The sequence below is a fragment of the Cheilinus undulatus genome, linkage group 22 (genome assembly GCF_018320785.1).
Source record: "Cheilinus undulatus linkage group 22, ASM1832078v1, whole genome shotgun sequence".
Lineage (NCBI taxonomy): Eukaryota > Metazoa > Chordata > Actinopteri > Labriformes > Labridae > Cheilinus > Cheilinus undulatus.
In genome coordinates, this window is record NC_054886.1 from 7,419,951 (window position 1) to 7,445,424 (window position 25,474).

Sequence of the window (25,474 nt, forward strand, 5' to 3'; positions counted from 1 at the left end):
TTTATTCATGGAAAACACTTATTAAGCTTCAATTTAGTTATATAATATATAAGTCACATAGGGGCAAGTTCTGAGGAGCTGTACTAACTGGTAATGTTCATAGAAAATGTATTAAATCAAAGCAAAAAAACTGTGCTCTGTACATAAAAATCGCTTTGCCTCATGCTTCTAAATTCACATTTGTTAAAAATGTTCCATTTAGAATGAATTGTGTTTCTTCTAGGCCTGTTTGATAACGTTTAATTGTGTGACTTATGAATTATCAAAACGAAGACTCAAAATGAATAACATGTTTTATTTCAAGTGATGTTTTTAACCTTATTCATATATCTAATTATCTTACTTTAGTTTGAGTTTAAATGACAGAGCACTAGTTGTGCTTCTGATGCAATACCCCGTGCGGAGGCATCAAATCTACGCGAGTAGGACGGCAGAGGTTTGACTTGTTGCCTAGATACGAACGCGGAGGGTGGCGCATTCAAGGAGTCCTCGACTAAGTGAAACTGGATTTTATATCGGCCATTGTGGTTCTCTGTGAGTATCGTTATGGATGAATGACCTTCCTCCCGCTTGAGCCAAAATGTCCACGGTTGCCTGACGCTGTTGAAGAAGCAGTGGATGTGAAAACAGCGCCATTTCTGTCGGCGTCCATGATACGCTATGCTACCGCAGCGGATTCCAGAGCTCGAGCTCGGATCGGCAGCGGGAGAGAAATAGCCGCTCCCCTTTCGCTGCTCCTCTTTACTTCAGCGCACGGCAGGTAAGGAAACTAGCGAAGTTATTGTGAGTTTTTGTTTAGTGCTGTTCTGTTTCTATCTGTCTGTGATGCGTTTTGTGTTCTGTCGGCTTACTCTTTGGCTGTATGACGATATGGCGTACATTTTTGAAGGGAAAACGTCTGGTAGCCTGCCGGGGCAGCTGCTCCTCCTCCCCCTCGGTCACAACAACAAGCCGAGTCGAAAGCTAACGTTAGCCGACCCGTGTTATAAATTTGCTCGAACGTTTTAAACCGTTACCTTGCAGTGACAGTTTTGGTCTAACGTTTGTAACACTGAAAGTTAAGACTCGGCCTAACGTTCCCGAGTTGCTGTTAGCCACCGTTTAGAAGCAACCGCCGGTGTATCGCTTGAAAGAGTGACCGTGTTAACTGGTGACTGTAAGCCGAATGCGTCGAACGAACGGAGATAACATAAAATGTCCTCCCGAATGCCTCTTAAATTTAGATTTAGCTACATCCTACTAATTATTTTGACATTAACATCATAGTAAATTACTATTGAGGGTTTTTTTGTACTCGTTCCGCCTTCAACATCTGTAACTACGAAAAAACAGAGGCAGTCGGCTGAAAGTCACCAGTTAACACAGTCACTTGCTAAACCGTAACACCATTCACCTGCCAGACACCAGTGCCAATCTAACGTTTACTTCACGGAAACATAAGGACGTCAAGCTCTAATTAATTCAAGCAGCAGCTCTTGTCTGATTTGTATTGGGTTGTCAGTAGGCACAAAACATTAAGAAACTGCAAAATGTCAGGAGACGATTAGCTTTCAGTGGCTAACTTGGCTAACTTAGCTGATTAGCTAAAGGTCGGTGGTCCTGCTAACCTTGTCGTTTGACTGCAAAGTGAAGCTAGCTTATCGGCTTTAACACTAAAAGTCACTGCAATGGCAGTTGAGACGGACGCTTTGGCTGTTTGTGTGCTTCGTTAACATAACAATTACATTAATACTCGATTTTCAAAAATGTCCCCGGCTGTCTTGTGCTGCAGTCGATTGTCCAGCTATGTAATGCCTGTAAACCGTACATATTTGCACAGCGTTACATCACACCTTAAGTTATGTAGGCTACTCGCCACCAACGCTGCTTGAACGTCATTATTCTGCTTTCTTTTATGCCGTGGTTGCATTAAGTAATTGATTTCAGGATGAAGTTGTGATCAGTGCAGTCACGAGCTAGCAGCCGGGGCTACTGGGCATACAAGAAACAGCTGGGTTGTAGATACTGGTCAGCCATATTTTGCATTTATCAGTGACGCTAGCTAACATTTCAGCGCTAGTACACCTTCCTTTATTTATTGGACATAGTGTTCCGCGAAAACATGACAGCTAAATTGGTATGGTTGCATACTGCAAAGCTTCTTATCTTGCCCTTTTGACGTCTCTTTCTGGTAACCTATAATGTGCCACTGTTGAGTGACGACCGGGCCAGCCAATCAGATCGGTGCAGCCTCCATTTGCTCCTCACGTCGGTTCACTAATCCACTGCTGCCATATGACACACATGCACTTGACAGCAAGCGTTCCCCTGCCCCTTGACTGCACGCCTGTAAGGATTATACTGTAGCCTGTGTTTATTGCTTTTTATGAGACTAATCTGATTTTATTTAGATAATATGCGAAACTATGGCGCTGTTATTCGAGATGGTCAAAGATTAACACCATAAAGCAATAATGAGCAAAGTGAAACTTCCTGTTGTAGTCCTTTTGCAAAGCCTTACAATCATTTGGAAAGTTCAAAATAAGGTAGGGACAAGTGCTACTGGATTATTGCTAATATCTGATATTTCCAAACTAATTTTTGCTGTTACTGATACCAGTATACACACATTTTAAATTAGCTTATAAAGAACACCAAGTCTATCTTGTGCTAGAATTTTTCTGTCTTTTCTATTGTGTAAATCCATCAGCCTTTGACTTTTCAAAATAATTATACATGTTATCCTTTATTTGAACACAGGCTAATGAATATTATTTTTTTCTTAACATGTAAACTGTATGTAAAACAAATCTTCAACATGGGTTGCTCAGTACTGTATTTTGCTGATATCTAATGTGACAATATTTACAAATATTAAATATATTTACAAAAATGTACTTACTTGGTTATCAAGGACAATTCAGAGAGTAATGAAAGTTTTGAAGTTTGTATTTTACTAAAAACATAAAAATATCAAGAAGTATAAAACAAACAAAACCTAAAGTTTCTGGAGGGCTGCTTTGAAAACAATGGTACTTCTAAGAAGTACAGTAGTGGCACTAGTGAAAACTGTTTGACTTTTCTGCTGGTATTTTTGTAGACATTTCAAGTACTTCATATTTAAAAAATAACTGCAGCCTTTGACATGATGATTTTGATTACATTATTTCTGCAGCACTAGCTGATATCAGTATTCGAAAGTAGTTCAGACCTAAGGCTTGAGTCATTATAAGGCAGAATTTAAAGTTTAGGCATGAACAAGTTGACAAAGTTAAGTCCTTAAAACAAACTTTGAAGTTTCAGGAATGAGGATGAACAAAGTAAAAGACTTCAGCTGATGTTGGTCCAACTTAAAACTTAACATATTTATTTGTTCAAATGGCCAATAGTAATATTTACTATATATGTTTTAAATATCAGCAGAAATTTTCGTATCTTTTGATACAATAATAAACATTTAAGTTACTACCAGCCCATACTAAGGATGCATGGTGTTTTTTTTTTCCCCCATTATCGAATATGCTGATATTTGCAGACTAATCTGAGCCAATGCAGATATTCATAAAAATACGAATATTTAAATTTAGTTCAGAACTTAAACTTCATCCATTAAAATCCACAATTTAATATTTGAGGATGAACACACTTTCAAATTTTTGTCCGTAAAGCAGACATTAAAGTGTAATGAATGTTGATAAATTAAAAAAAAAAAAAAAAATATATATATATACTTTTTTGGTCCAGCCTAACTACTTACTTTTAGAAATTAAGTCTGAAGATATTATCCTTCAATACCAATATAATGCTGATAATATTATGCATTACTAATCAGTATTTTTCATTTTCCTGGCTTGCTCTGTTTCAGGTTGTGCCGGTGAAGTAAGACGTAGCCCCAGTATGGACCCTTCCAACTAAGACGCAAACACACTGTGTGTTTTGCTCAACAGCATAAGCCATGCCTGACGAGTAACCCCCCCTTTTTTTGCTAAAAGCAATAAAAAAAAAAAACATCCTACATGCCTCCCCATGTAGAGCCCCTTCAGTGCGTCCTGCTGGAGTGACTGCCCCCCTCTTCCCAAGGTTCTGCCTCGTCCTCTCTTTGTACCCTTCTCCACGGACCACCCTTCAGTAACTACCAAACATGATGCTGCTCCACCTGAGAATGGCCTACACCTGAGGTCCCATGCGTCCAGTGAGCACCGATTCAGACGGTCCTGCTCCTCCTGAAAACCTCTCTTGCCCCTACCCCCTCGTGGGCCCCCTGCCTGCCTCAGAGATGTCCCTGCTCCAGTCCCTGGGTCCAGTGCAAAGCTGGCTCGGCCAGGAGCTTGAGAAGTGCGGGATTGATGCCATGATTTACACCCGCTACGTGCTCAGCCTTCTCCTGCATGACAGCTATGACTATGACTTGCAGGACCAGGTGAGCTTTTATTTTCAGTCAAATACAAAGATGAGGAAACATTTTATTTGTTGTGTTACTCTAAAAGGGAAGTGATTGTGTGAATGCAATGATATTATGTACACCAGTTTGCCAGGAGAGGTTGAGAATGCAGCTTTCTCTGACATCATGACACTTGTACCTGTAAATAGTTCTTATTTTTTATTTGAATAATTGTTACAAGGGCTTTGAGCATTAACACCCTAATAACAGTAGATTAAGCTTAAAATCAGAGCATTGACTCATTTAAAACGGTGTGCCATATTGTCCTTTTAGGGGCGCCATAGTCAACCAATCATCTTCTGCTGGATAATTCTCACTGTAGCATGTTCTAGCTTCCACAGTGATGTCAAATAAGGACACTGTTGTTTCTGTGAAAGTGTCATTTCACAAAAAAATGCAGAAATCTGAATGGACAAGTCAAAAGAAATCTTCAGCTTATAATACCAGATATTTCCCTATCTAAATTAATCAGAGATCATTGGCTGCCATTGAATCATTTTGTACATGCACTTCTGCATACTTATTAATATTTTAAAAGTGTTAAACAGTATATTTTACAGAGTTAGCTGCCTCCTACCTTAAAGGCAGGTTTTTAGACCACACAGGTGTCAGTGCAGGACTGATTTTGATCATATTTTGTGCCTTTGATTTAAAGTAGGGGGCTGAAGTAAAGTACAGAAATCCATGATGTATTTGTTTTTTTAGGAAGTGAATGTGTTGGTACTGGATTAGATATACATCTCTTTTACTTCATTTGATTCCTTAATCAACACACTGACAATATTCTTAATGCCAGAATTGACTTAAACTTTTTTTTTTTTTTTAAATATAGAATAGTTTTTAAATGTGCAACAAAAAATGGTTCCTTGCAATTTGTTTATAATACCAGTGTTGCAAATGAGCAAGTACAAAGAACAATCTGATACCAGAGGAGTTCGTAACAAAAGACATACTTATTATTTATAAATGGCATATGAGTGTAATCTGTACTGTATAGTCTGGTTTAAGTTAAGCCCCTTTTATGATGGGAATAAATACAAAATGAAAATGACACCCAAAGGACTTTCTTTTACTATCAAGACTGATGGTCTGAACAGGAAAAAGCAACGTATATGTAGGAATGAATAACAGTAGTCTTGTCTAGATCTTTTTTGCGCATATTACCCCCTCAAAGTGCTTTGGAGTGACAAGACTATGTCTTATGTAATTATTGGTTTTATTGCCTTCTCTGTTTGTTTTGGAATGAACAAAACCTCTGCAGTTAATTTAGCTCCTGTTTCAAAATTGATAAGCACTAGACACCTTTGTTAAAAAAACAAAAACAAACCAAAAAAAAAAAACAAGAAAAAGTTGTGCAACCACCATTGCTGACCGCTGAAATTAGTTCCTTTTCGTCAAAAACAAATAAATACATGCATGGTGGATGCGAAAGTCATTGATAAACAAATTGCACAACTTTGCTTTACCTAACTGTTCTGGAGTGGTGAAGAAGAATTGATTTCAACTAATTGGATTGACTGGTGTATTGTCTGGCACACTTGGCAGTCCTCCATATAGGGCTGCATTGGAAGCGTTGTTTTTCTTGTATCGAAGTCACAGGTTACAGAATTACAGCATAGAGATGCTTGTACACATTATTCACACAGCCATAAGTCTAAACTAAGCAAGTGTATTTGTCTTATTTCCAGTCAGAGTTTCTAATTACATTTATTTCAAGCCACATTCGTCTGGAAAATTTAGACAAACATCTAATTTCAGCATATAACACAAAAATAAGACCCGAGTTGTTTTAACAAGTAAAAATATCTGCCTGCTGGACAAGCATATCTTACTTATGTCTTGAAATAAGATGTAGAAACAAATGTCAGTAGAATATCTCAGTATAGACCTTCGTCAGGCAAACCTGCATAATGACAGTATAGTACAAAACGTTGCAAATTAATTACTTTTCTCAGGTTAGACGGTGTTTGAGCATTACCTTTGAATTTTTGTATGGGACATGTTTCTCTCCAACAAATCTATTTTAGGAATAAATGTCCAAAGCAGTTTTTTTTTTGGTTCTATATCAGAAAAAGAAACTTTATCCGGGCTTGTTAGATGGATGTTCTCAAATATAAATAGTTATATATTTTGGAGAAGAAATTGGATTAATACACTTTATTTGATTTGAGTTTTTGCAGTATGTGTATTCCATATTAACTCCTTTTTTACCGCTCAAGATTTTTTTGTTCTAATGTGACTTCTGTTTTGTTTTGTTCCAAAAAGGAAAATGACATCTTCTTGGGCTGGGAGAAGGGAACTGGGAAGAAATGGGGCAAGAGTAAGAAGAAAGGAGGGACAGACCTGAGTCTTGAGGAAATGAAGAAGCAAGCTGCTGTGCAATGCCTCCGCTCTGCATCTGATGAAGTAAGTGTGACTGTTGTAATCATGCCATTCTCATTGAGTAATTTTTAATTTTCTTTTTCTTAATTGTAGATTAAAACATTTCCACACTTTCAAGGCAGAATCTCTTGTGTATGCTTTTGAAAAACTTATGAATGAAAACTCTTCAACACAGAAACAATGAAGTTGTAATTGGTCTTCTTATGATAGGAAGTTGTTACTGTAGTATTCTGCGTTGCTTGTTTTGGTGCACTCATGCAGATATGATTGCATAAATCACGGTGAATAGACGCTGAATGAAGCTATACTGGTGTAAAAGGCCAAACCATTGAGCATGGGAAGATCCTCATTGTCACTATGATGTCACCTCATTTCAGGGACTTCAGTTAGTCTTTATAGGAAAGGTTATGTCGAGGTCAGTTGTTTAAAGTTATTTCATTCAGGGTTCCCACGTGTCCTGGAAAACCTGGAACACAGTTGACTAATTTCCAGTCGTAGGAAACTCATGAAAATGAGAGAAAAAGCAAAATGTCTTGGATGTTTATTTAAACATTTTCCTGATTTAACATCAGAGTTTCCTAAAAATGTATAGCTGTAGTGGGATTTCCATTCTCCAGTGTTATGTCTGGTTGGGGCATAAAACACATGACTCAAATGCTGGAAAAAGCGCTTTGAATACCACCAAAAAAGTCTGGATGTTTTGAGGAGTTTGAAAAATGGGCATATTGATAAAATGAAATGCATCTTCTTGCAGTTGCAACACATTTAGTGAATAAACAGTGACAACTCTGGATTAATATATCAAAAAGCACAGAGGGATTCAGACCAGAGGAAACAATTCTAGAAAAAGTTGTTCAAACTCTCCATTTCTGTACATAAAATCTTCCTTTGTTTTGTTTATCCCCTCACTCTCTTCCACCACAGTCTTTGAATCATAATGCTGTGCAGTTTTGAGCCCTCTTCACCTACTGCTTGGTTTTTGACATTTGATACTCAGACAACAAGGGTAGATGGAACTGGCATAAATTTGCATTTTAGTTTGCAGAAATAATAGAAAAATATGTTAAATTTTGCATTAAATTTGTGTGGAACACCCAGGATTATCATCTGAAAGTCTAAATTATGTCAAGGAACATGTCAAACAGTTACGGTACTCTGTGGACTTGAGCATTAAGAATATTCCACACACTGTAAACACCATCAGATCAAATCATACTGAGGCATCGGCAGGCTGGATTGCATTAAGTTAATTAAGCTGCAACAGTTGACTAAAACTTCAAATACTGTAACAAAGCATTTGTTTTAAATGTATAAATATGAGTCACTGCTGGCTACTGTAGTTTTTATTCCATTTATGGATTAAAAGCGTTTCCTCATTTTATTTAAAACTTTAAAAGGAGATGAGAAAAGTGCTACATTAAATAGTTTTTATTCAGTTTAGCATTATTAAACTAAATCTAAAGAGAGGAATAATTCTAAATTCCTGTTCCTGTTTGGTTTGGTTGCCTAAGGTAATGTGCTAGTGACCTTGTTATGCATGCAAAAATGCAAAGTTTGTTATGAATCTGGTTCACAGTGCTGGTTTCACATGTGTTTTAGGTATTGTTGGTAGAGTTTAATGAATGAGACACCATGGTTGAAACCATGAATGGCAACCAAACTCTGAGTGATTCAAACACCAGCAGCATGGTGAACAGTACAGCCCAATCCCAATGTCTACACTCACACACTCACTGACTTTGAGGCGCGTTCCCGCTAAAGCCTGATTTATCCTTCTGCATTGACCATTCAAAGTTCTGTGTCGAGGGAACGTGTCGCTCTGCAATTCACCGCAGGGAAGACGTTTGTGGAGGTGGTCTGTACGACCACTAAACGAGTCAAGGCTGAGAACTGCTGGAGATGACGTTTTGACCGATCACAGCCCTTGTGGCCTGCATTGCCGTGACGTGTAGTTAGGATTTTTTGAAGGTGCTCGTCAGGCTACAGCGTAGGGGTCTGTGTCAACGCAGAGGGCTACACATAGCTATGCCGTCGACGCGACACAGAAGCATAAATCAGGCTTAAGTCTGTGAGGGCTTACTGCTGTCCCACTGTCAAATCATAAAATGCGTGAGGGATCTCTTGCTGACTTTTTGAGCCCCTCATGCACCCGTTCCGTGAGTGGGCATCTGTGCAGACTTAGCGTGAGGGAATTACCCATAGTTCATTGCATTGTGACGTATGACAGGGATTCTTGGGGGACGCCTGCAGGTAAACGCTACAAAATTGAAGTGAAAAGAGCAGAATTGTAAAGAAAAAAACATGGAAGGTGCAAAAGGGGTGGACGTTGCAAAATAGAAGTATTTTTCCTGTAAGTATATAATATAAAACAGCATTCATCCACTGAGAAAAGAGATATAGAGGTGAGGCATGCTTGTTTTTATCTTTGTTTTAAGCTCTGCAAGATGCCGACTGTCAACAAAAAACAAAGGGCTGTCCAACTCCTGTTCCGATCACTTGTAGCCCTTGCAGCCTCACTCACTCAACCACTTTCCAGGTGCAGTTAGTTAAGTCAATGAGGGCTCAGGGCTCAGGGTTTAGGGAGGAGATTGAGATTCAGCCTACCTTTCTCTCTCTCTGTTGCTAGCCATTGCCTCCACATAGTGCTGCACTGTTCCAGTAAAAAGGAACTTCCCCCCGACATTAAATATGTAACTTTTGTAGTGATGTCTCGTAGCGCTGTTAAAGACCACGTAACATTACTATTTCAATATTTTACAATACGATTTTTTCCGATATCACAAAATCTGCCACGATACAATTTCGATTCGATACGGGGCCCAGGATCGATATCAGGCAATTTTGTGCAAAAATTTGACACAGTTACAGAAAAAAAGCTGTTTCTGCTGTTTAAATTATTGACAGGTCTCTGTATTTAATAAAAATATGTCTTTAAAAAAAACAACAAAGACCTGATTACCTCTAAATTAGGAACACAACTATGCACATTTGTGTTAAAACATGTTGATTTAAAACGGCAAACATTTTCAGTACCAAACATTTTATTACCTCACATCCCCAGATCCCTCTAAAGCACAAATAGCTATGGACTTTTTCTGCAACCCTTTATAAGAATGATCAAAATGTTTGGCCTGTGTTCCCATTTTAAATTTTTTTCTTAAACTTATTTACACACATGTGGACTTCAACAGATATTTCTTCTTTATATCAGCCCTTCGTACTTTACACGTGGGCCTGTTAATGTGAAAGATAAGTTCATTTAGTTTATTCACCTTATGAGATTTAAATGAGGTAAAATATTGGGCATATGATGTTATATAATGATTATTTATCATTTTTTTATCTATTGCAACCTTGATTTTAATAAATGGAAAGGTTAGACAGAATATTAGAGGAAAGTTTTATTATAAAAGGCATTCCTGTGATGCTTTATAACAAGAGCAGGAGGTGGGGGTATACAGACAACAGCTGTCCTGCTTGAACCACGTTAAGTTTGGACAGCTTATATTTTCATTATAAATCTAACATGAGACAGTGATGTGAATAAGTGTATCAAAGGAGATATGCAGCAGCGGACTTTTTCCCTTCTGTGTATCTGCGGTCTGCTGCAGACAGCACTCGCTTCCTCAGTCATAACAGGTGGAGTGTTTTTATCCGTGAACGATCTCATACGGCGGTTATATACAGATACAGACGTGGATGTAGTTGGCAAACTAAGGGGAGAGATCGTCCTGCAGTAGCGTCTGTCTGAAATATATCCTCACAGCGGAGAGAGGAGGGGATGTCCTCTTTACCTCAGTCGCGAAACTTTAAGCCACGGCTGCTACTTAGTTAGCTTGCGGCTAGCTGGTCGAGGACGCTACCTGTGGCAGAAACTGTCAACAGGCATGCGGGGGGAATTTAAAAATAAAAGCGTAGCTTGAAGCATCCATTTAGATCGATGTTTTGACTTTCCATTGATCTGATTGGATCATCAATCAAACAATCGATATATCGATATACATCGATCAGTCGTTACACCCCTAATATTTGTACTTACAGCCAGTATATTGGTTGTAAAAATTGACTGAAACGATTCTGCCAATACCAACATCACGCTGATAACATCTTGCACACCTAGTTGTAGTAAACCGTTAGAAGTCGTTGGCCATTAATACTCCCATCAAAGCTCAACTCTAACTTTAGAGCCAGACTTAAGGTTTTAATCAAAGTACTGATAATTTCCAAGAAAGGAAAAGACTGATGTACGCCGTTTTACTTTTAAGATCAAGAACGTGTGCCAACACAGTGTAGTTAATGTAATAAGTGTTTATTCCTCATCTTTTTTGTTTAATATCCACCATCACATAAAGCAAAAACATTTTGTATCTGCCTAACTGATGAAATAATATGTAGAACTCAATAACAAGATGAGTGACAGCTGTAGCCCATGGCTCCCTAGCAATTTCTTTTATGTTATAGAGAAAAATGGGAGGAAAAATTTGGTTATGAATGCCCAAACCATTATTGTAACATGTTTGCATATTAGTAGAATTAAATCCTATCTTCAGATGTATTTGAGTCATTCGGTGATCAATTTGTCATCATTTATAAGGATGTAGGAGTTTGTAGTAGCCATGGAGTGTACATTTTTTGAATTAGACTTCCATAGAAAGAAATATTGGTATGGACACAATGGGTGCTGTAATACAAGCTTAACTGTCACTGAAAATTTCCAGAAAACAGTGGCAACAGTGTTGTCCTTCCTTATAGTTCATGACCCTTTGACATATTTTATTGCATAACTTTATGTTGTAGGAAAAGCTTCTTAGAGATTTGCTGATAAATTCATCTGATGCCAGCAGTAGTAAGGGAGGTTTGCTTTAGTGAGAATGAAACTGACTGAACACATTAGCCATTGGGAGGGCAGGAGGAAGGGTCTGCAAGGCAAGAGGAGGAGGAAGAGGAGGAGGAGGAGGAGGAGTGTGGAGCTCCTCTCTGGGGTCTGGACTGCAGTCTATTTTTTAACCAGCACACGCTGCACTGGATTGCAGCAGTGAGCAGCAGAGTTGGTCGGCTGTCAGCTGACCAGCATTAGCACAATGATGCAAGAGGAAACACAGGGCTGGAGAGAACTTTGCTTTGCTGTTTGTCAGGTGGCATGGTAAGAATTAACATTTTCTGGAGAAGTGAGCAGGAAGTGAACGAGTTAATGAGCCTGGCAGGGCTGGCACTAGGACACTGTGTTGGATTTGTTTAAGGCGATTCTCTTCAGTTCCTACGTAGTCTAAGCTAGCATTCTAGACATGTTTGACTTGTTTGGAACCTTTGTTTATGTCATTCATCTATCAAATTTCTCTATTTGAGAATTCACTGAGCTAAACAAGATGTGTTGTAAGGCAGTAACTTTATCTTTTGCTCTGCTTTTTTCATTTGTTTATATTTTAAAGGCATTTCTGCACCATGGCTAAATTTAGCACTGTCATAGACAAGCTTACCTGAGCTCTTTCAAATCAGCTGGCCGGACTTTTGTCAGCCCTGTGCCTTTCGTTCTTTCTTTGGCATCATACTCAGGGTCATATAGGCTTTTGGGAACTCTGCATTCCTACCTGGAACTGTTATGTTAATTCCCTGTTAGACAATGAAACATTTGCTGATAAGTCTGCCTCTATTCACTTTTGATTAGATCACCACAAGTGTCTACAATTGTTTTGATGCAAATTGGCCCTTATAATATCAGTTTCAGTCATATCAGCCCAACAAAACACATACACTGTGACTGACTCTCAGTACTTATCTATTCTAGACATTTAAAAAAAAAACTAATTATGATATAATTGCTATTAATTTCAAAATTTCTTCTGTGTTGGTGCAAAATGTAAACAGACTGGGAGTAAATAAGGTTTATCTTTTTAGATGTAGGCCCTAAGGATGTGAATGATTAGCTGGCCAACTATTCAGTGGAATAATTTCCAGAATTGTTTGAGCTCCAAGTTGTGTTCCTTTTTACCTGCTTGTGTCAAAAGGGGATCTTGGGTCCATTTCATAAAGCAGGTTTAGTAAAAATCTTGAGTCTGTTAACCCTTAAGAAGATTCTGTTTCATTTCAGAATTCTTTGATTCATTCATTCTGTATCTAGCAAGTTGATCACATTTATTCTAAATATAAATCTTAATATATGTGTAAAGATACTAAACTGCATTAAACATGCATTTTCTTTTTTTCTTTGAACATGATATGCTATAGACAGCAAGCATAGATGACAAGGCATCTATATAGTTACATTTATATTGGTGAATTTAAATTTAAAAAGGATGAATAAACTGACCAGGATAAAGGTGAAAGAGTAGCTATTTGTGTTTTAAACAACATTATGCTGAAGATTAAACTAGTGCACAAGTTGTGCAAATTTCAAAAAAAATCTTCGAGCTTCAAGAATAATGGGCAATGTCCAGATTTCTTTCATCAAAATGATTTATTCTGAATGTCAAATGTCTGTATGCTTTACGAGTTATCATAATCTTAAGTAACACAAAGCTAAGGTGTTTTTGTAAACATTTTAATAGAATGTATTCAGACTGTCAGATCAAATGAGGCATTAACCTATTTGAAATCAATAAGTATGACTAATGAAAAAGCCTAAATTTAAACCTATTTAGGTCTGATGTAGACTATCATACTTCAAAATAACAGATCTAACCATCGACTAAAATTATAACTTTATTAATTTATCACTTTAATCTTGTTCATTTACAACTTAAATCTAAGAATATAAGACTTAAATAAATGTGTGACAAAAAAATCTTTTGGTATTATTGTTTTTATCTCTAGTTTCTCTAGTTCTAGTTTGAGAAGATAAAGTACATGGACCTTTTGTTGTTACCTGTTGTGCTGTCATGGTGAATCATTGTGTCTGGGCTCCATTGATGATGACTTGTCATGGTCGTGTTTCACTCTGAGCTCTGCATGATCTGACTCAGAATTTATTGAACAAACCCAAATTTGCTGTTCTGAAACTGATAACTCAGGGAATTTCATCTGAGGATAGGTCAACTCAGAGCTCAGGGTTAGTATCTGAGTTTGTTGAACTTCCCACATGAAATGGGCTCCTTGACACCAGCAATCAGAATATTGATTTGTGATCCTCAAAGGTCTTTTTTCCCCCCTTTCTATGCAGAACTCTGGAATTGAGAGCCTGGTTGAAGAGCTTTGCTCTAAACTTAAGGACATCCAAAACAAACAGAAAGGTATGGTTGGCAGTCTGTATTTTCAGATTTAGAATGATTTATGATGACAAATAAAGAGTGAAACTTGTTTAACAGCTCTGCTCTAAAAGTGTTGTTATATCAACTTTACAGAGGAAAAACAGATTCAGAAGAAATCTGATGGCGCCCAGTCTCCAGAACGAGCTGAGTCCCCCTCTTCAAAGGACCAGGTGGAAATGTAAGTCCAGTTGTCTCAATACCTGAATTAGTGTTGATACAGTACTAGTGACTATGGATACACAAAACTGGAATTTTGCTGAAATGCGGATGTTTACAAATTAATTTTAGCCAATACTGATATTGACATAGCCATGTAGTCAAACTTACAACTTCAATCCATCAAACCCACTATGGATTTAGAAGATGAATAAAGAAACAAACCTCAGTCCATAGTGCTCACTTTAACATAGGAATAAGAAAGAAAAAAAAAAAGACTTAAACTGATGTAGGCCTGCCTCAAACTCCACAAACATATCCATGTGTACAGCTGATATTTACAGAAGACATTTTTCATATCTGCCAATACTGAGCATGCTGATGAAGCTCACCCCACTAGTTACTGTCAAATAATGTTGATGCATCTTATGCATCCTCCTAGACACTCAAAACTGGTTAATAAAGTTTTATGTTTTCTGCACATAAGATGGCCACTGAGCATGGTCAAAATTTAGACAGTTTTATTGTAATAAAACACAATATAATAATGTTTTACCAAATATGGCACATACCCAAAATAAAATATTTTCCTCTGAATCATCTTTAATCATTTAAAAGAAGTATTTACAGTGATTCCGGTGTTTTCTAATTTCCTTATTTTGGACATTTTTTGAGCATCAGTGTTCTTACAGGGATGTGGAACTCAGTTAAAGGCCACTGGGTGGGTACTTATGCCCAGCTCAGACCTAAGAGTCACAATGAGGCTGGTTGAAACTTGAAACTACTTGTGACCAGCTCTCCTGCGATGCTCTAATAGCTAAGCAGTTCACAAAGCTGCGACTTTAGGAGACAAATCATGTCAATAGCAACGACTTTCACAGTCACTTAGTTTAAAGTGAATATCTCTTATATTACTGCACAAAAACTCTGTCTCTATAAGAGAGGCAGTACTGCATAGTCACCATTTTTCCGTGCATTTTTCTTGTCAAAATGTTAGGAACATTTGTAACATATACAGGTGCAGGAGAGTAATTCTGACTAAACCCCCCTTGTCATCACAATTGTTAACCTAACACGCCAGATGGATCCGTTTCACACATCCATCTGGTAAACCTTCCATTGATGGTGTTTGGGAAAGGGCAGAACCTTGGAAAAAAAAAATACTCTGAGGTTGATTGGATGAACATTCTGTCTGTCACATCTTCACGGGCCAATCAGAGCAACAAAACGTGATGTCCCTTCGCCACTACCAAGGAGTAAACTCCAAAGAGAACTGCATAACGCGAACCATGGCGACTGCAGACATGTCAGTACACAACTTTAGTCATTTTTGAAAAGAAAACAACTCACTGCTGTTCTTTGTTCCTCTTTTAACAAAGAAATGTCATCAAGTTCTGATTAAACCGACGCTGTAGCAGCATCCATGCTTAGCTTTTTTGCCTCTTGCACCGGCCTCTTGTTGCTGATGGCTGATTGGTCCTTTCACTTTTTAACCGGGCCCACACTGTTCAGATAGGAGCTTTGCAAGAATGATTCGCCAGTGAGAAACACAGAAAAGGGCAAATCTATCTGCTTTGCAAGGTTTCACAGTCATAGTACAGCAGTGAAATTTCATGGCATATAAACAGAAAAATGCTTTACTAGCTCAGTCTTGTTATAACAAAGATATCCACTGAGAATAAATTTTCCACCAAAACATGTCTGCAAGTGGTAAAACAAGAGCCTTTTCAAAACTTTCTAATTTCTATTTCCCTTTGCACATTATCTGCTTTTTGGACATGATTATATATATATCTTTTTACATGTTTTCACAAGGAAACTTCAGCCCGTTAACACTCCTATCTCCTGAAGCAGTTAATGGAGGAGATAGGAGTGTTTAGGGGCTGAAGTTTCTGTGGAGGAAAAACAAAGGTAGATGTATTATCTCCAAAATTTATTGCATGACTTAATCTTACAAAATTAGCACTTACAGCATTTTAAAACAAACATCTTGCAACTATCTGTCTGCAACTTAACAAGCTGAATTGCAGGCAACTGCATCAGACGGCTTGGTCCAAGCTGTGATGGCAGTGACTTTTGCCTGTGACAAAACTGATTCTTTGTGGTACAAATATTTAGTCTGAACTGGACTTTACAGAAAAATGTTTATGAACAGGAAACATCCTCGCTCTTTTTCTGACACTGACACTAACATGTGGATCCTTATGAGAGACTAAAGGGATTTTACAAAGCTTATTTGCAGTCTGATGAATGAAACAGTTACTGGTGATGTCTGTGAAGCAGAGCAGAAGCAGGCAGGAAGAAGCGCCTCTTCAGCAGCAAAATCCTGACATTTCTGTTTGCTACTGGGCTGGGGATGTTTCTGATTTCTTTTGCACACAAGTACTGCGAAACAATTAAAAATAGCATCAAATTTCTCTGTATCACTGCTTTGTTTTTCAGTTGTGATGCTCCTTCTCTCTTTATTCTCTCTCTTTATTGTCCAACACTACAGTACACTTCCTGACAGCATCTTCAGGTTGAAAATATGAATGTACAGGGCTTAACAAATTTATTAGACCACCACCCAAAGAAGGTTTATGCCACAGCTGCATCATGAAGTGCTTTGATGCGGACTTTTTCATTTTCAGTGAGCTCTCGACGTTTTACCATTTTGAACAGGAATGAGGAATACCAAACTAAATTCACCTTTTTATACCCAAATTTGAGCCAGCTCACTGGGCTTCTCTGAGAAGTCAGAAATTAATTAAGCATAATATTCAACCACTAAAACTAATTTTTCTATTCAGGAATGCAAGTAAATAACTATAATTTGACATATTAATCAAGAAATAATATGCTTTACTATTTTTCATTTTTTTTGTATATCAGTAAATTTGAAAATTCATGGATAACAATTATAATTATATTTTAGCATTAAAAATATCAGTTGGGTTAAAGAGCTTCTACATATTAGTGTATTAACCTCTGCAGAAACATCACAAATGGTTTTGGTAATTACCAATGCTGTTAATTTAGTGCAGCTGTGGCATAAACCTTACTTTGGGTGGTGGTCTAATAGATTTGTTAAGTACTGTATATCTGCTTTTTTCCATAACCTTGGTACATTTTGGTTGTATCAAATGTAACTATAATAGATACTGTGGTATTAAAGCATGTTGTATTAAAAAGATTGACGTATTTAGGTTTTGACAACTTTAAATGTAAGTTAGTGTTTTCAAGTGACTGCAGAACACACCTATAATTTGCTTATCACTGCTGAATGTACTCATGTTATTCTTTTGCCTTTCTTTTCTATTACTGCAGGTATTATGAAGCCTTCCCTCCTTTGTCAGAGAAACCTGTTTGTCTCCAAGAGATCATGACGGTGTGGAACAAGGCTAAGGCTTGCGCTTACTCAAGTTCATCATCTTCGGCAGCCCCACAGACCAGCACAGACACCTCCTCCCCTAAAGATTGCAACAGCGAGGGCGAGGCTGCAAAGGAACGAAACCCAGAGGCGTGTGGTACCATCACTACAGTGACCAATGAGAGAGGCCAGCAACGACGAAGCAAGAAGGAGAAAGAAAACAGATACCATGGTGGAGCAGCAGCAGAGGAGAAGTCGACCGTCCACTCAAAGAGACAGACCAGACACAGATCTGAGGGCAAATACAGACCCAGATCTTGGTCGTCTGGCTCCAGCGAGGCGGGCTCAAGCTCAAGTGGGAACCAGGGTGACTCCAAGTCATCCAGAAGCAAGGCAGTTAGAATACGGCACAAATCCAGGGAGGCTGTGAAGAACAAGAGAGCACGCAACAGTGGGCAAGTGAAGCTTCAGGTGAAGGTCATCGACAAAGAGGAGCGAAGAAACGCAGGAGGGAGCAGTAGCAGCGCCACAGGAGGAGCTGCCAAGCAACCACAGCTTTACAAAAAGGGGAAGCGACCGCTGAAGGAGATTCGTAAAGATCCAGGCTGGAAGGAAGCGAAAGAGTCCGGAGTTGAGGCCAGAAACAAAAAAGAGTACATGGAAGAGCCACTTTGGTACACTGAGCCCATCACAGAGTATTTTGTACCTTTCAGCAGCAGACAAAGCAAGCTGGAAACGAAATATCGAAGCAAGGTCGACTCTCCTGATGGCTTTGCTTTGGCAGCCGACATGGAGAGGCTGCCGGAGAGAATCCAGGGAATCTGCATTGCCAACGAGAGCTACCAGAGAGCGTACCTAGCAGCAGGCTCGTTTGTGGATGGGCACTTTGTGGAAGGGCCTGGCGAGGCAGAAGACGAACCTGCTGAACTCACTGGGACCTCAAGCTGCCCTCAGCCCGAGGATAGTAGAGATTTAGATGACAAGCATCTGTCTGAATTCACTCACTTCTATGAAGTGGATATTTATCAATCCATACTGGATACTAGTGCCTCAGACTCGATACAAGAGAGTCGGATCCTAAGCATGATTCGACAGAAAAGCAAAGAGCAAAGAGACGTTGAGGCAGAATGTTGTTTAGTGTTAGATGGCCTTGAGCAGCAAGGGAAAAGTGCAATACGGGCAGACTCACAGGAAGCTTCGGGATCTGTTGGATTCTTAATGGAGGATCTTGAAACCATGGCTCAAGTGTGGGGATGTTATTCGCCATCTACTTCAGAAGATATAGATGGAGAAAGCTTTGTAGGAGACTCTCCCATCCGGCTCTCTCCCCTCCTCGATAGTGTTTCATTCACACTGAGCAAACTATCGGGGCATCTGGAGGAGCCGCCTGTTCCTGAAGCCACCCGTGAACCATCTGGTTTGAACTCATCCTGCTTCTCACTTTTCGAGCTGCAGTATGACAGCCCCACTTTTCCTTTTCCCCGCGACTCACTCACCGTTGGTCATGAAAACAACACAGATTCTAGTAGCTGTCTCGACCCCCATTCTAATAAACAGTCTCGTTTGCTAATATGGACCAAAAATAGTGCCTTTGATGAAACTGAACACTGTTCGAACCTTTCGACAAGAACTTGCAGTCCGTGGTCACATTCAGAGGAGACTCGTTCAGACAACGAGCAAGGAAATGTTCCAACAGAGGATGCTGCTCATATTGGCAACGAAGAGATTGATTGTATAATCCCTCCGCTCTCTGGTACATATCTGGAGGACGAAATCTTGGAGTTTTTGCAAGAAGACTCGGGGCGCAAGTGTGAGGAGGTCAGTGTTAAAACAACAACCAATCAGACCTTCATCAAAAAGTCAAAATTGGAGTCCATTTGTGGGATAGCATTAGAAGAAGACGAGAGTAAACAGTACAGCACTGGCATGTTTTCGGACAACACAAACCAACACAGTGATGACTACAGCTCAGGGATAATAAAGGACATTTGGACTGCAATAGGAGACGACAAATCTGTAATGTCGAGGCAAGGAGCAGAGAAACCAAGGGAGGGGCTATTTTCAGATGAACCAGGCGGTTATTGCTGCAGCTGTCTGGAGGTGCAGGCAAAAGGAGGTCCAATTCAAGGACCTCAGAAAAAAGCAGTGCAGCGGTCAGAGTATCACTTGTGGGAAGGCAAGAAAGAAGAGCAAGACTTAGCCAAAAACAAACTCTGCAAGGTGGATGCTGCCGGGGATTATATGACTCCGTCCAAGCCCTGGGACTTAAACTCTGACAAGGAGAATACATCGTTCATCCTGGGAGGGGTTTATGGAGAGCTGAAGACACTAACTGGCGATAAGAATTGGGCTGTTGTGCCGCCAAGCGACAGCCAAGAAAGCTTGCTAACATGTGCTGCTGCAGCTGCTTCTGCTTCTAGCTCAGACATGCTCACCATCACTGGCACAGATGTGTTCATGAACACTGGCAGCTGCTTTGCTCCTGGACACAAGCCCTTGTGGAGGCCTCTTGTGTCCTTCGGGCAGACTGACCAGGCTATCAGAGGAGGCGGGGATGGATTGAATAAGGGATTTTCTTTCATCTTCCATGAAGATTTGCTCGGATCTTACGGAGGCTTGCACAGTGAGGAGCAAGGTTTGGAATATCCGTTCACATCCTTCAACCTGAACAATCCCTTCTCCCAAGTCCTCCATGTTGAGTGTTCCTTTGAGCCTGAAGACATGGCATCGTTCAGTCCGGGGTTCAAGCCCAAATCGATTCTTTGCTCGGACTCTGAGAACGAAGCCTTTCACCCTAGAATATACGGCATCAACAGGACGCAGTACAGGGCCATCCGCATTTCCCCCAGGACTCATTTCCGACCAATATCGGCCTCCGAGTTGTCTCCTGGTGGAGTGAGCGATTCTGAGGCTGAGACTGACAAAGAGGAGATGAGTTTTCCCGTCCTGGCGCCGGTGGACGTCTTTGATGATCCTCAGGCTGACCTCAAACCTCTTGAGGAGGATGCAGAATGTGAGGGCCCTTATTATGGGAAGTCAGAACTGGAATCTGGTAAATTCTTACCCAGATTAAAGAAGTCTGGCATGGAGAAGAGTGCCCAGACCTCTTTGGATTCACAGGAGGGTTCCAGTACCCTTCTGCCAATCGCTGAGCAAGAGATTTGCTTAGACTGCAAAACGGCAGCGGCTGCTTCAACTGCAGGTGGAGAGACGGGTGTCTCAGTCTGCAAGATTCAAAAGGAGGAATCTTCAGGAGAAAAACAGTCCTGCTTATGTGCACCAGCAGGTCAGATCCCCAAGTATGGGATCACTTATGACTTTGTTGGAGAAATGCCAGAGGTGAGGATTTCCTAGAAATGATATTTTTAGGCTGGCCACACACTAGACAATTTTAAGTTTAAGAATGTGAGACCATAGACAGGACATAAGGACAGTTTCAACATATTTTTAACACTATAGTCCTGTGAACAGGACTAGAAATTTATGTGATCAAATGCGAATTTAGTGAAAAAATAAATCTAGAAGATGTCTGGCTTCAACAGTTAGCTGTCCTGGCATGCCTTCTTTTTTGCTCTGAAAAATTGTGCAGTGTTTATTTTGTCGACTAAAACTATGAATAAAAATATTAGTTTGCTACATTATTTTTTAGTGAAGGAGACTAGTCTAAGACTAGTGAAAAAACTATAGACGAAGAAAACTAAACATACTTTTATCAGAGACTAAAATGTTTGTGCTGATAATCCTCCACCGTGTGTGTAATCGTTAAACACAAAGTGATTAGGTAGAGAGCATTTAAGGTATGTTGGTATTTTATCTATTTATTTTAAATCAGTTTAAGTATTGATAATGCATTAGTGTGTTATATATTTATTGTAATTTTACAATATGGCTTATTTAATAGGTCAAAGAAAATGGTAAAGACTAAAATGCAAGGAAAATTTTGTTGACTAATGCTAGGGTAAATGTTTTTGATAGGGGTACACAATATTGGGTTATGCTGATATGCGTAAAACTTAAGTCCTTAAAACACACAATTTTAAGTTCAAGGATGAACAAATAAACAAATTTCAGTCATTAAAGCACCTTAAAGTCTAGGTAATGTTGATGAGTGGGAAAAAAAAGCCTCAGCCTATAGTATGTCTGATATAGACACATTTTTAGTCAGAATATGTTCGTAAATATGAGCAGAAATGTTCATACCTGTAAATGCTGATAATTCACATTTTAGGCTAATATCTGCTGATACCAATAACATGCCTTTAATATCATGCAGCCCTAGTTTTTTAGTTTTTCATTGACCAAAATTAGACTAAAAATTTCTGGAGTTTAAATTAAAATCAAACTAAAACATGAATGTTTTAATCTAAAGACTGCTAAATTTAAAATAGCTGCCAAAATAACACTGCAATTAAAGCACATGTGTTGTTGCCATGGTCCCACAATCTTGTTTTTGAACAAAGTTGTCTTGGAGATTAGATCTGTTTATGTTTACTTCCATGTTTGTGAGCTTTAGAAATATGCAATATCCTTTTGCCTCTCAGTGTTCTCACTCTTATTGGCTATTGCTGGTAGTCAGTTGTAGTCTGATCTGGAATCATAACTATCAAACATGTTTGATATTGTAATTAATGATTATTTGAATGATAATTAATCTTTCTGATTATTTTTATTTCCATCCCTTTATTCACAATCAGAGCACAGTAATACCAGAGCAATTGGAATTATATAATATTATGAATAAATTATTTATAACCTGTTACCCAATGGACTAGCCACAGTCTGTTTTATGGAATCTCCCTAAGGGAAAAATAGTCTTCAGTGTGCAGATAGTGTTTAGCTGTGTTGCTCTATTAGTCCTGTCTGTTTTGCACTGCATCATTTGTGCATCTGTTAACTCTAATACGGTAGTTGATCTCTCAGAATGGAGTGATGAGATACTTAAAGCCCTCAAGTTGGGCTGGTCTCCTCTGCCTGTCACCTGTTGCTCCCTTAATAAGAAAACTCTGCAGTCAAACCAGTGCTCCACATGGTTTATCTGCTTAATGTTGCACTACCAGTTTTCTTCACATGCGTGGTTATGACCTAAAAAAATGGACAGAGGTTACAAAATGGTGCTATCCCATGCTGGTGGGGGTTGTATTTTTTCTGAACAGTGAAGGTGAAGCAGCCCAAGCAATATAAAGCAAATAGGGATGAATTTTCAATCATGTTAGGTCTTGTGCTATGTGTGACTGTGGTAGTCACTGCACCTGTGGTAATGATATCCCATGTCTTAGCACTTTGTACTGGTATCAAAGTTGCCCTGGTATATAAGCCGTAGCCAACTTTCTAAAGGTTTATTTTATGTCTTTATTTAAAGAGAAGGAGGGTGCATAGAGTCGGGCAAGACTTGAACCACTTAGGTCATCTGCTCTCCCAATAGCAAACTTTTGAGATCTTAAAACAAGTATGAAAAGTGGGGCTTACCAGATTTCATGGTAAATGACTGCTTAAGTGACGATGGGCTTTGCTACATCAAACGTTTTTTGTAAAGGGAAGCCTTTAGCTATCAAAAGTTATTGATATTCTGACCTAAGGCAGACATTGGTTATTCATTGCTTGGCCAAATTATGGTTAGAAGTTGGTTAAAGCTTGTTGTCTTGTTGGCTCTTATTCACCTGCTCCAAGCACACCTCTCCTCTGAGCTGCTTGAATTGTGACGGACATATGAGCCACACAGTGGAGGAAAAATATGGATTTTGAATGTTCAGTTCATCAGAGTTTTTATGACAAAGTTCTTCCCATAGGTCAGCAGTGTCTTGTCTCTGTGATGGGAACATGGTCATAGATGAACATTTCTCCCTCATGTTTCCTGTAAATCATAAAACTCTTTAACAAGTGAAAGTACATTTTGACTGTGTGTGACATAAACAGCTCTGCAGTAGAGGAGGTGACATGATAATCCTGCACCAAATCAGTAAATTCATTGCCAATACTTTTATCAATTTATGGATTTGCTGTTGCTGCCCTATTTGATAATGATGATCCCACAGTTGGACAGAGAATCAGGCCTAAAATCGTCTAGTGTGTAGCCAGTCTTACATGTCAATTTAATGTGATCACTCTGAGAGAGAATGTAATAAATTGTTGACCTGTGTTTCATAATCTGCTCTGAGCTGTCAGATGAGTTCCACCTGAGATGTGTCAACGTTTACTGAAACTCTAACCACTTCTCGTTTGTCTTGTTTAGTTCCCTCTGTTAAATGTAAGTGGACAGGGAGGAACTAGCAACCAGCAGGATGAGTGCTGGTGGCAGAACACACTCTGTTCCCCCCTTTTCCCTGGATCTCAGTGTACAGGTAAAACACAGAGTTAACTTTTACTCTGAATTCATTGTGTTTCTGTTACTCTAAGTCTTTGGTGTTTATGAAAGGGGTGATAACATCTACTGATGTGTAATAAGAGAGTTTAATAAACACAATCATAATCGGACAGGAAGACACTTTACTATTCAGATCTGCTCAGACATCTTGAAGAGGCAGAAAACTGGTGTGAAAGTGAAAAACAATAGCATAGAAAATAATCCTTTTTAGTTGAAAAAGTTTTTACAAAAGGAAACATTATCTTGGGACCTTTCTTGTCTCAGAAACTTCTTCATCTGGTCATTAAAAACACAACTAAGCAGGACAACATTTGAATAATAAGAGAAAAAATAGTCCCATTATAAAAGAAAAAGGATGTAGAGTTTTTAGCTTAGATGGTTTAGGCCACACAAAAAAGGAAACCAGGAAGGAAATGAGAACGAGTCATATTTCCTCTGCAGGACCAAGAGCATGGCTGTCTTTTCTTTGGTATTTACTTCATACTGAAACAACTTGACTGAGATGAGTTTATCTGGTCACCTGAAACATTGGAGAATTTGGATCCCTGGGATTTAAAAATTGCAGCTTACATGGTTTATTATCAGCTCTTCGACTTCAATTCATGAACTATGTTCACTTAAAAATACAGTCCAATAAACATCAGCCATTCTCAAAGACCAAGACTCAAATTAAGAACAACAGGATCAAAAACAGCAAAAATGAACAAATGACTTCCAAGATTATAAGCAAATGGAGCCCATGGTAGAAATGACTGTTTAAACTGAAGAGCGTGGCTGGATATTCAGTTTTACTGGCTTCTCTACCGTGGACTCTTATCTACTAATAATCTGGCAAGTTATTTGTTTATTTTTAGCTGTTTTAATTCCTATCTCTTCATCATGAAGAGCACATAATTCTGGTTAAAATATCTATTATGTTTTAGCCTGTCATTGGTTAGAATATTTAGACATTTAATCCCTCTCTTTAAGAACAACAGGTGTTTCAGCATCCATGGTGGTCTCCCACTTCCCTGGTGCATTTCATTGTGTGACTCTGGAGTTTTTAACAACCTGTTTAGATCCAACACTCTACAATAACAAACTAAATAACAGGTCCAGGCAGCACTAGACCAGTATCTCCTGTTTCTTTCAAGGTAAATTTGCATTTTTTTAGTGGAGTATGATGGTTTCAAGGCGAGCTGTTTCAGGGTTAGGTTTCTACTCCCTTGAAAGGTTGGATTGCAGGTTGTCTGAGAGTTGCAATCTACTTTACAAAACTTTAGGTATTTGATGCCAAGTTTTATTAACCTACTTTGACCTAAGGTCACCTCCAAAAAACACCCTCAGAGTAGTGTTTAAATGCAGAGTTCCATTGTTTACTAAAATTGTTATTTCTCAGCTTCAGCAGTTAGATACGTTACAAAAAAAACATAAGAAAGCTTAATACGTTGACTTTAACTGTAAATAACGGCCTCTGACCCAAGGTTCATTAGCATTTTTTTTTGTATCAATTAAGCGAATCAAAATTGTAAACACCTCCTCTTCAGACACCTCCCTTATTCAGTGAGACTCTACAGGTGGAT

The 25,474-nt window shown here is 38.9% G+C and overlaps 1 protein-coding gene across 1 annotated transcript in view; it reads left to right on the plus strand.

Moving 5' to 3' along the window:
* Positions 1–528: 528 nt before the first annotated feature.
* Positions 529–25,474, plus strand: part of kiaa0232 (KIAA0232 ortholog) — a 32,318-nt gene continuing 7,372 nt past the window's right edge. The window contains exons 1-7 of the mRNA XM_041778951.1: positions 529–760; positions 3,845–4,399; positions 6,686–6,826; positions 13,959–14,028; positions 14,140–14,224; positions 17,509–20,890; positions 23,781–23,889. Of these exons, the coding sequence (XP_041634885.1) occupies positions 4,163–4,399; positions 6,686–6,826; positions 13,959–14,028; positions 14,140–14,224; positions 17,509–20,890; positions 23,781–23,889 (4,024 nt within the window). The 5' untranslated portion in view covers positions 529–760; positions 3,845–4,162. The remainder of the gene's footprint in view (positions 761–3,844; positions 4,400–6,685; positions 6,827–13,958; positions 14,029–14,139; positions 14,225–17,508; positions 20,891–23,780; positions 23,890–25,474) is intronic.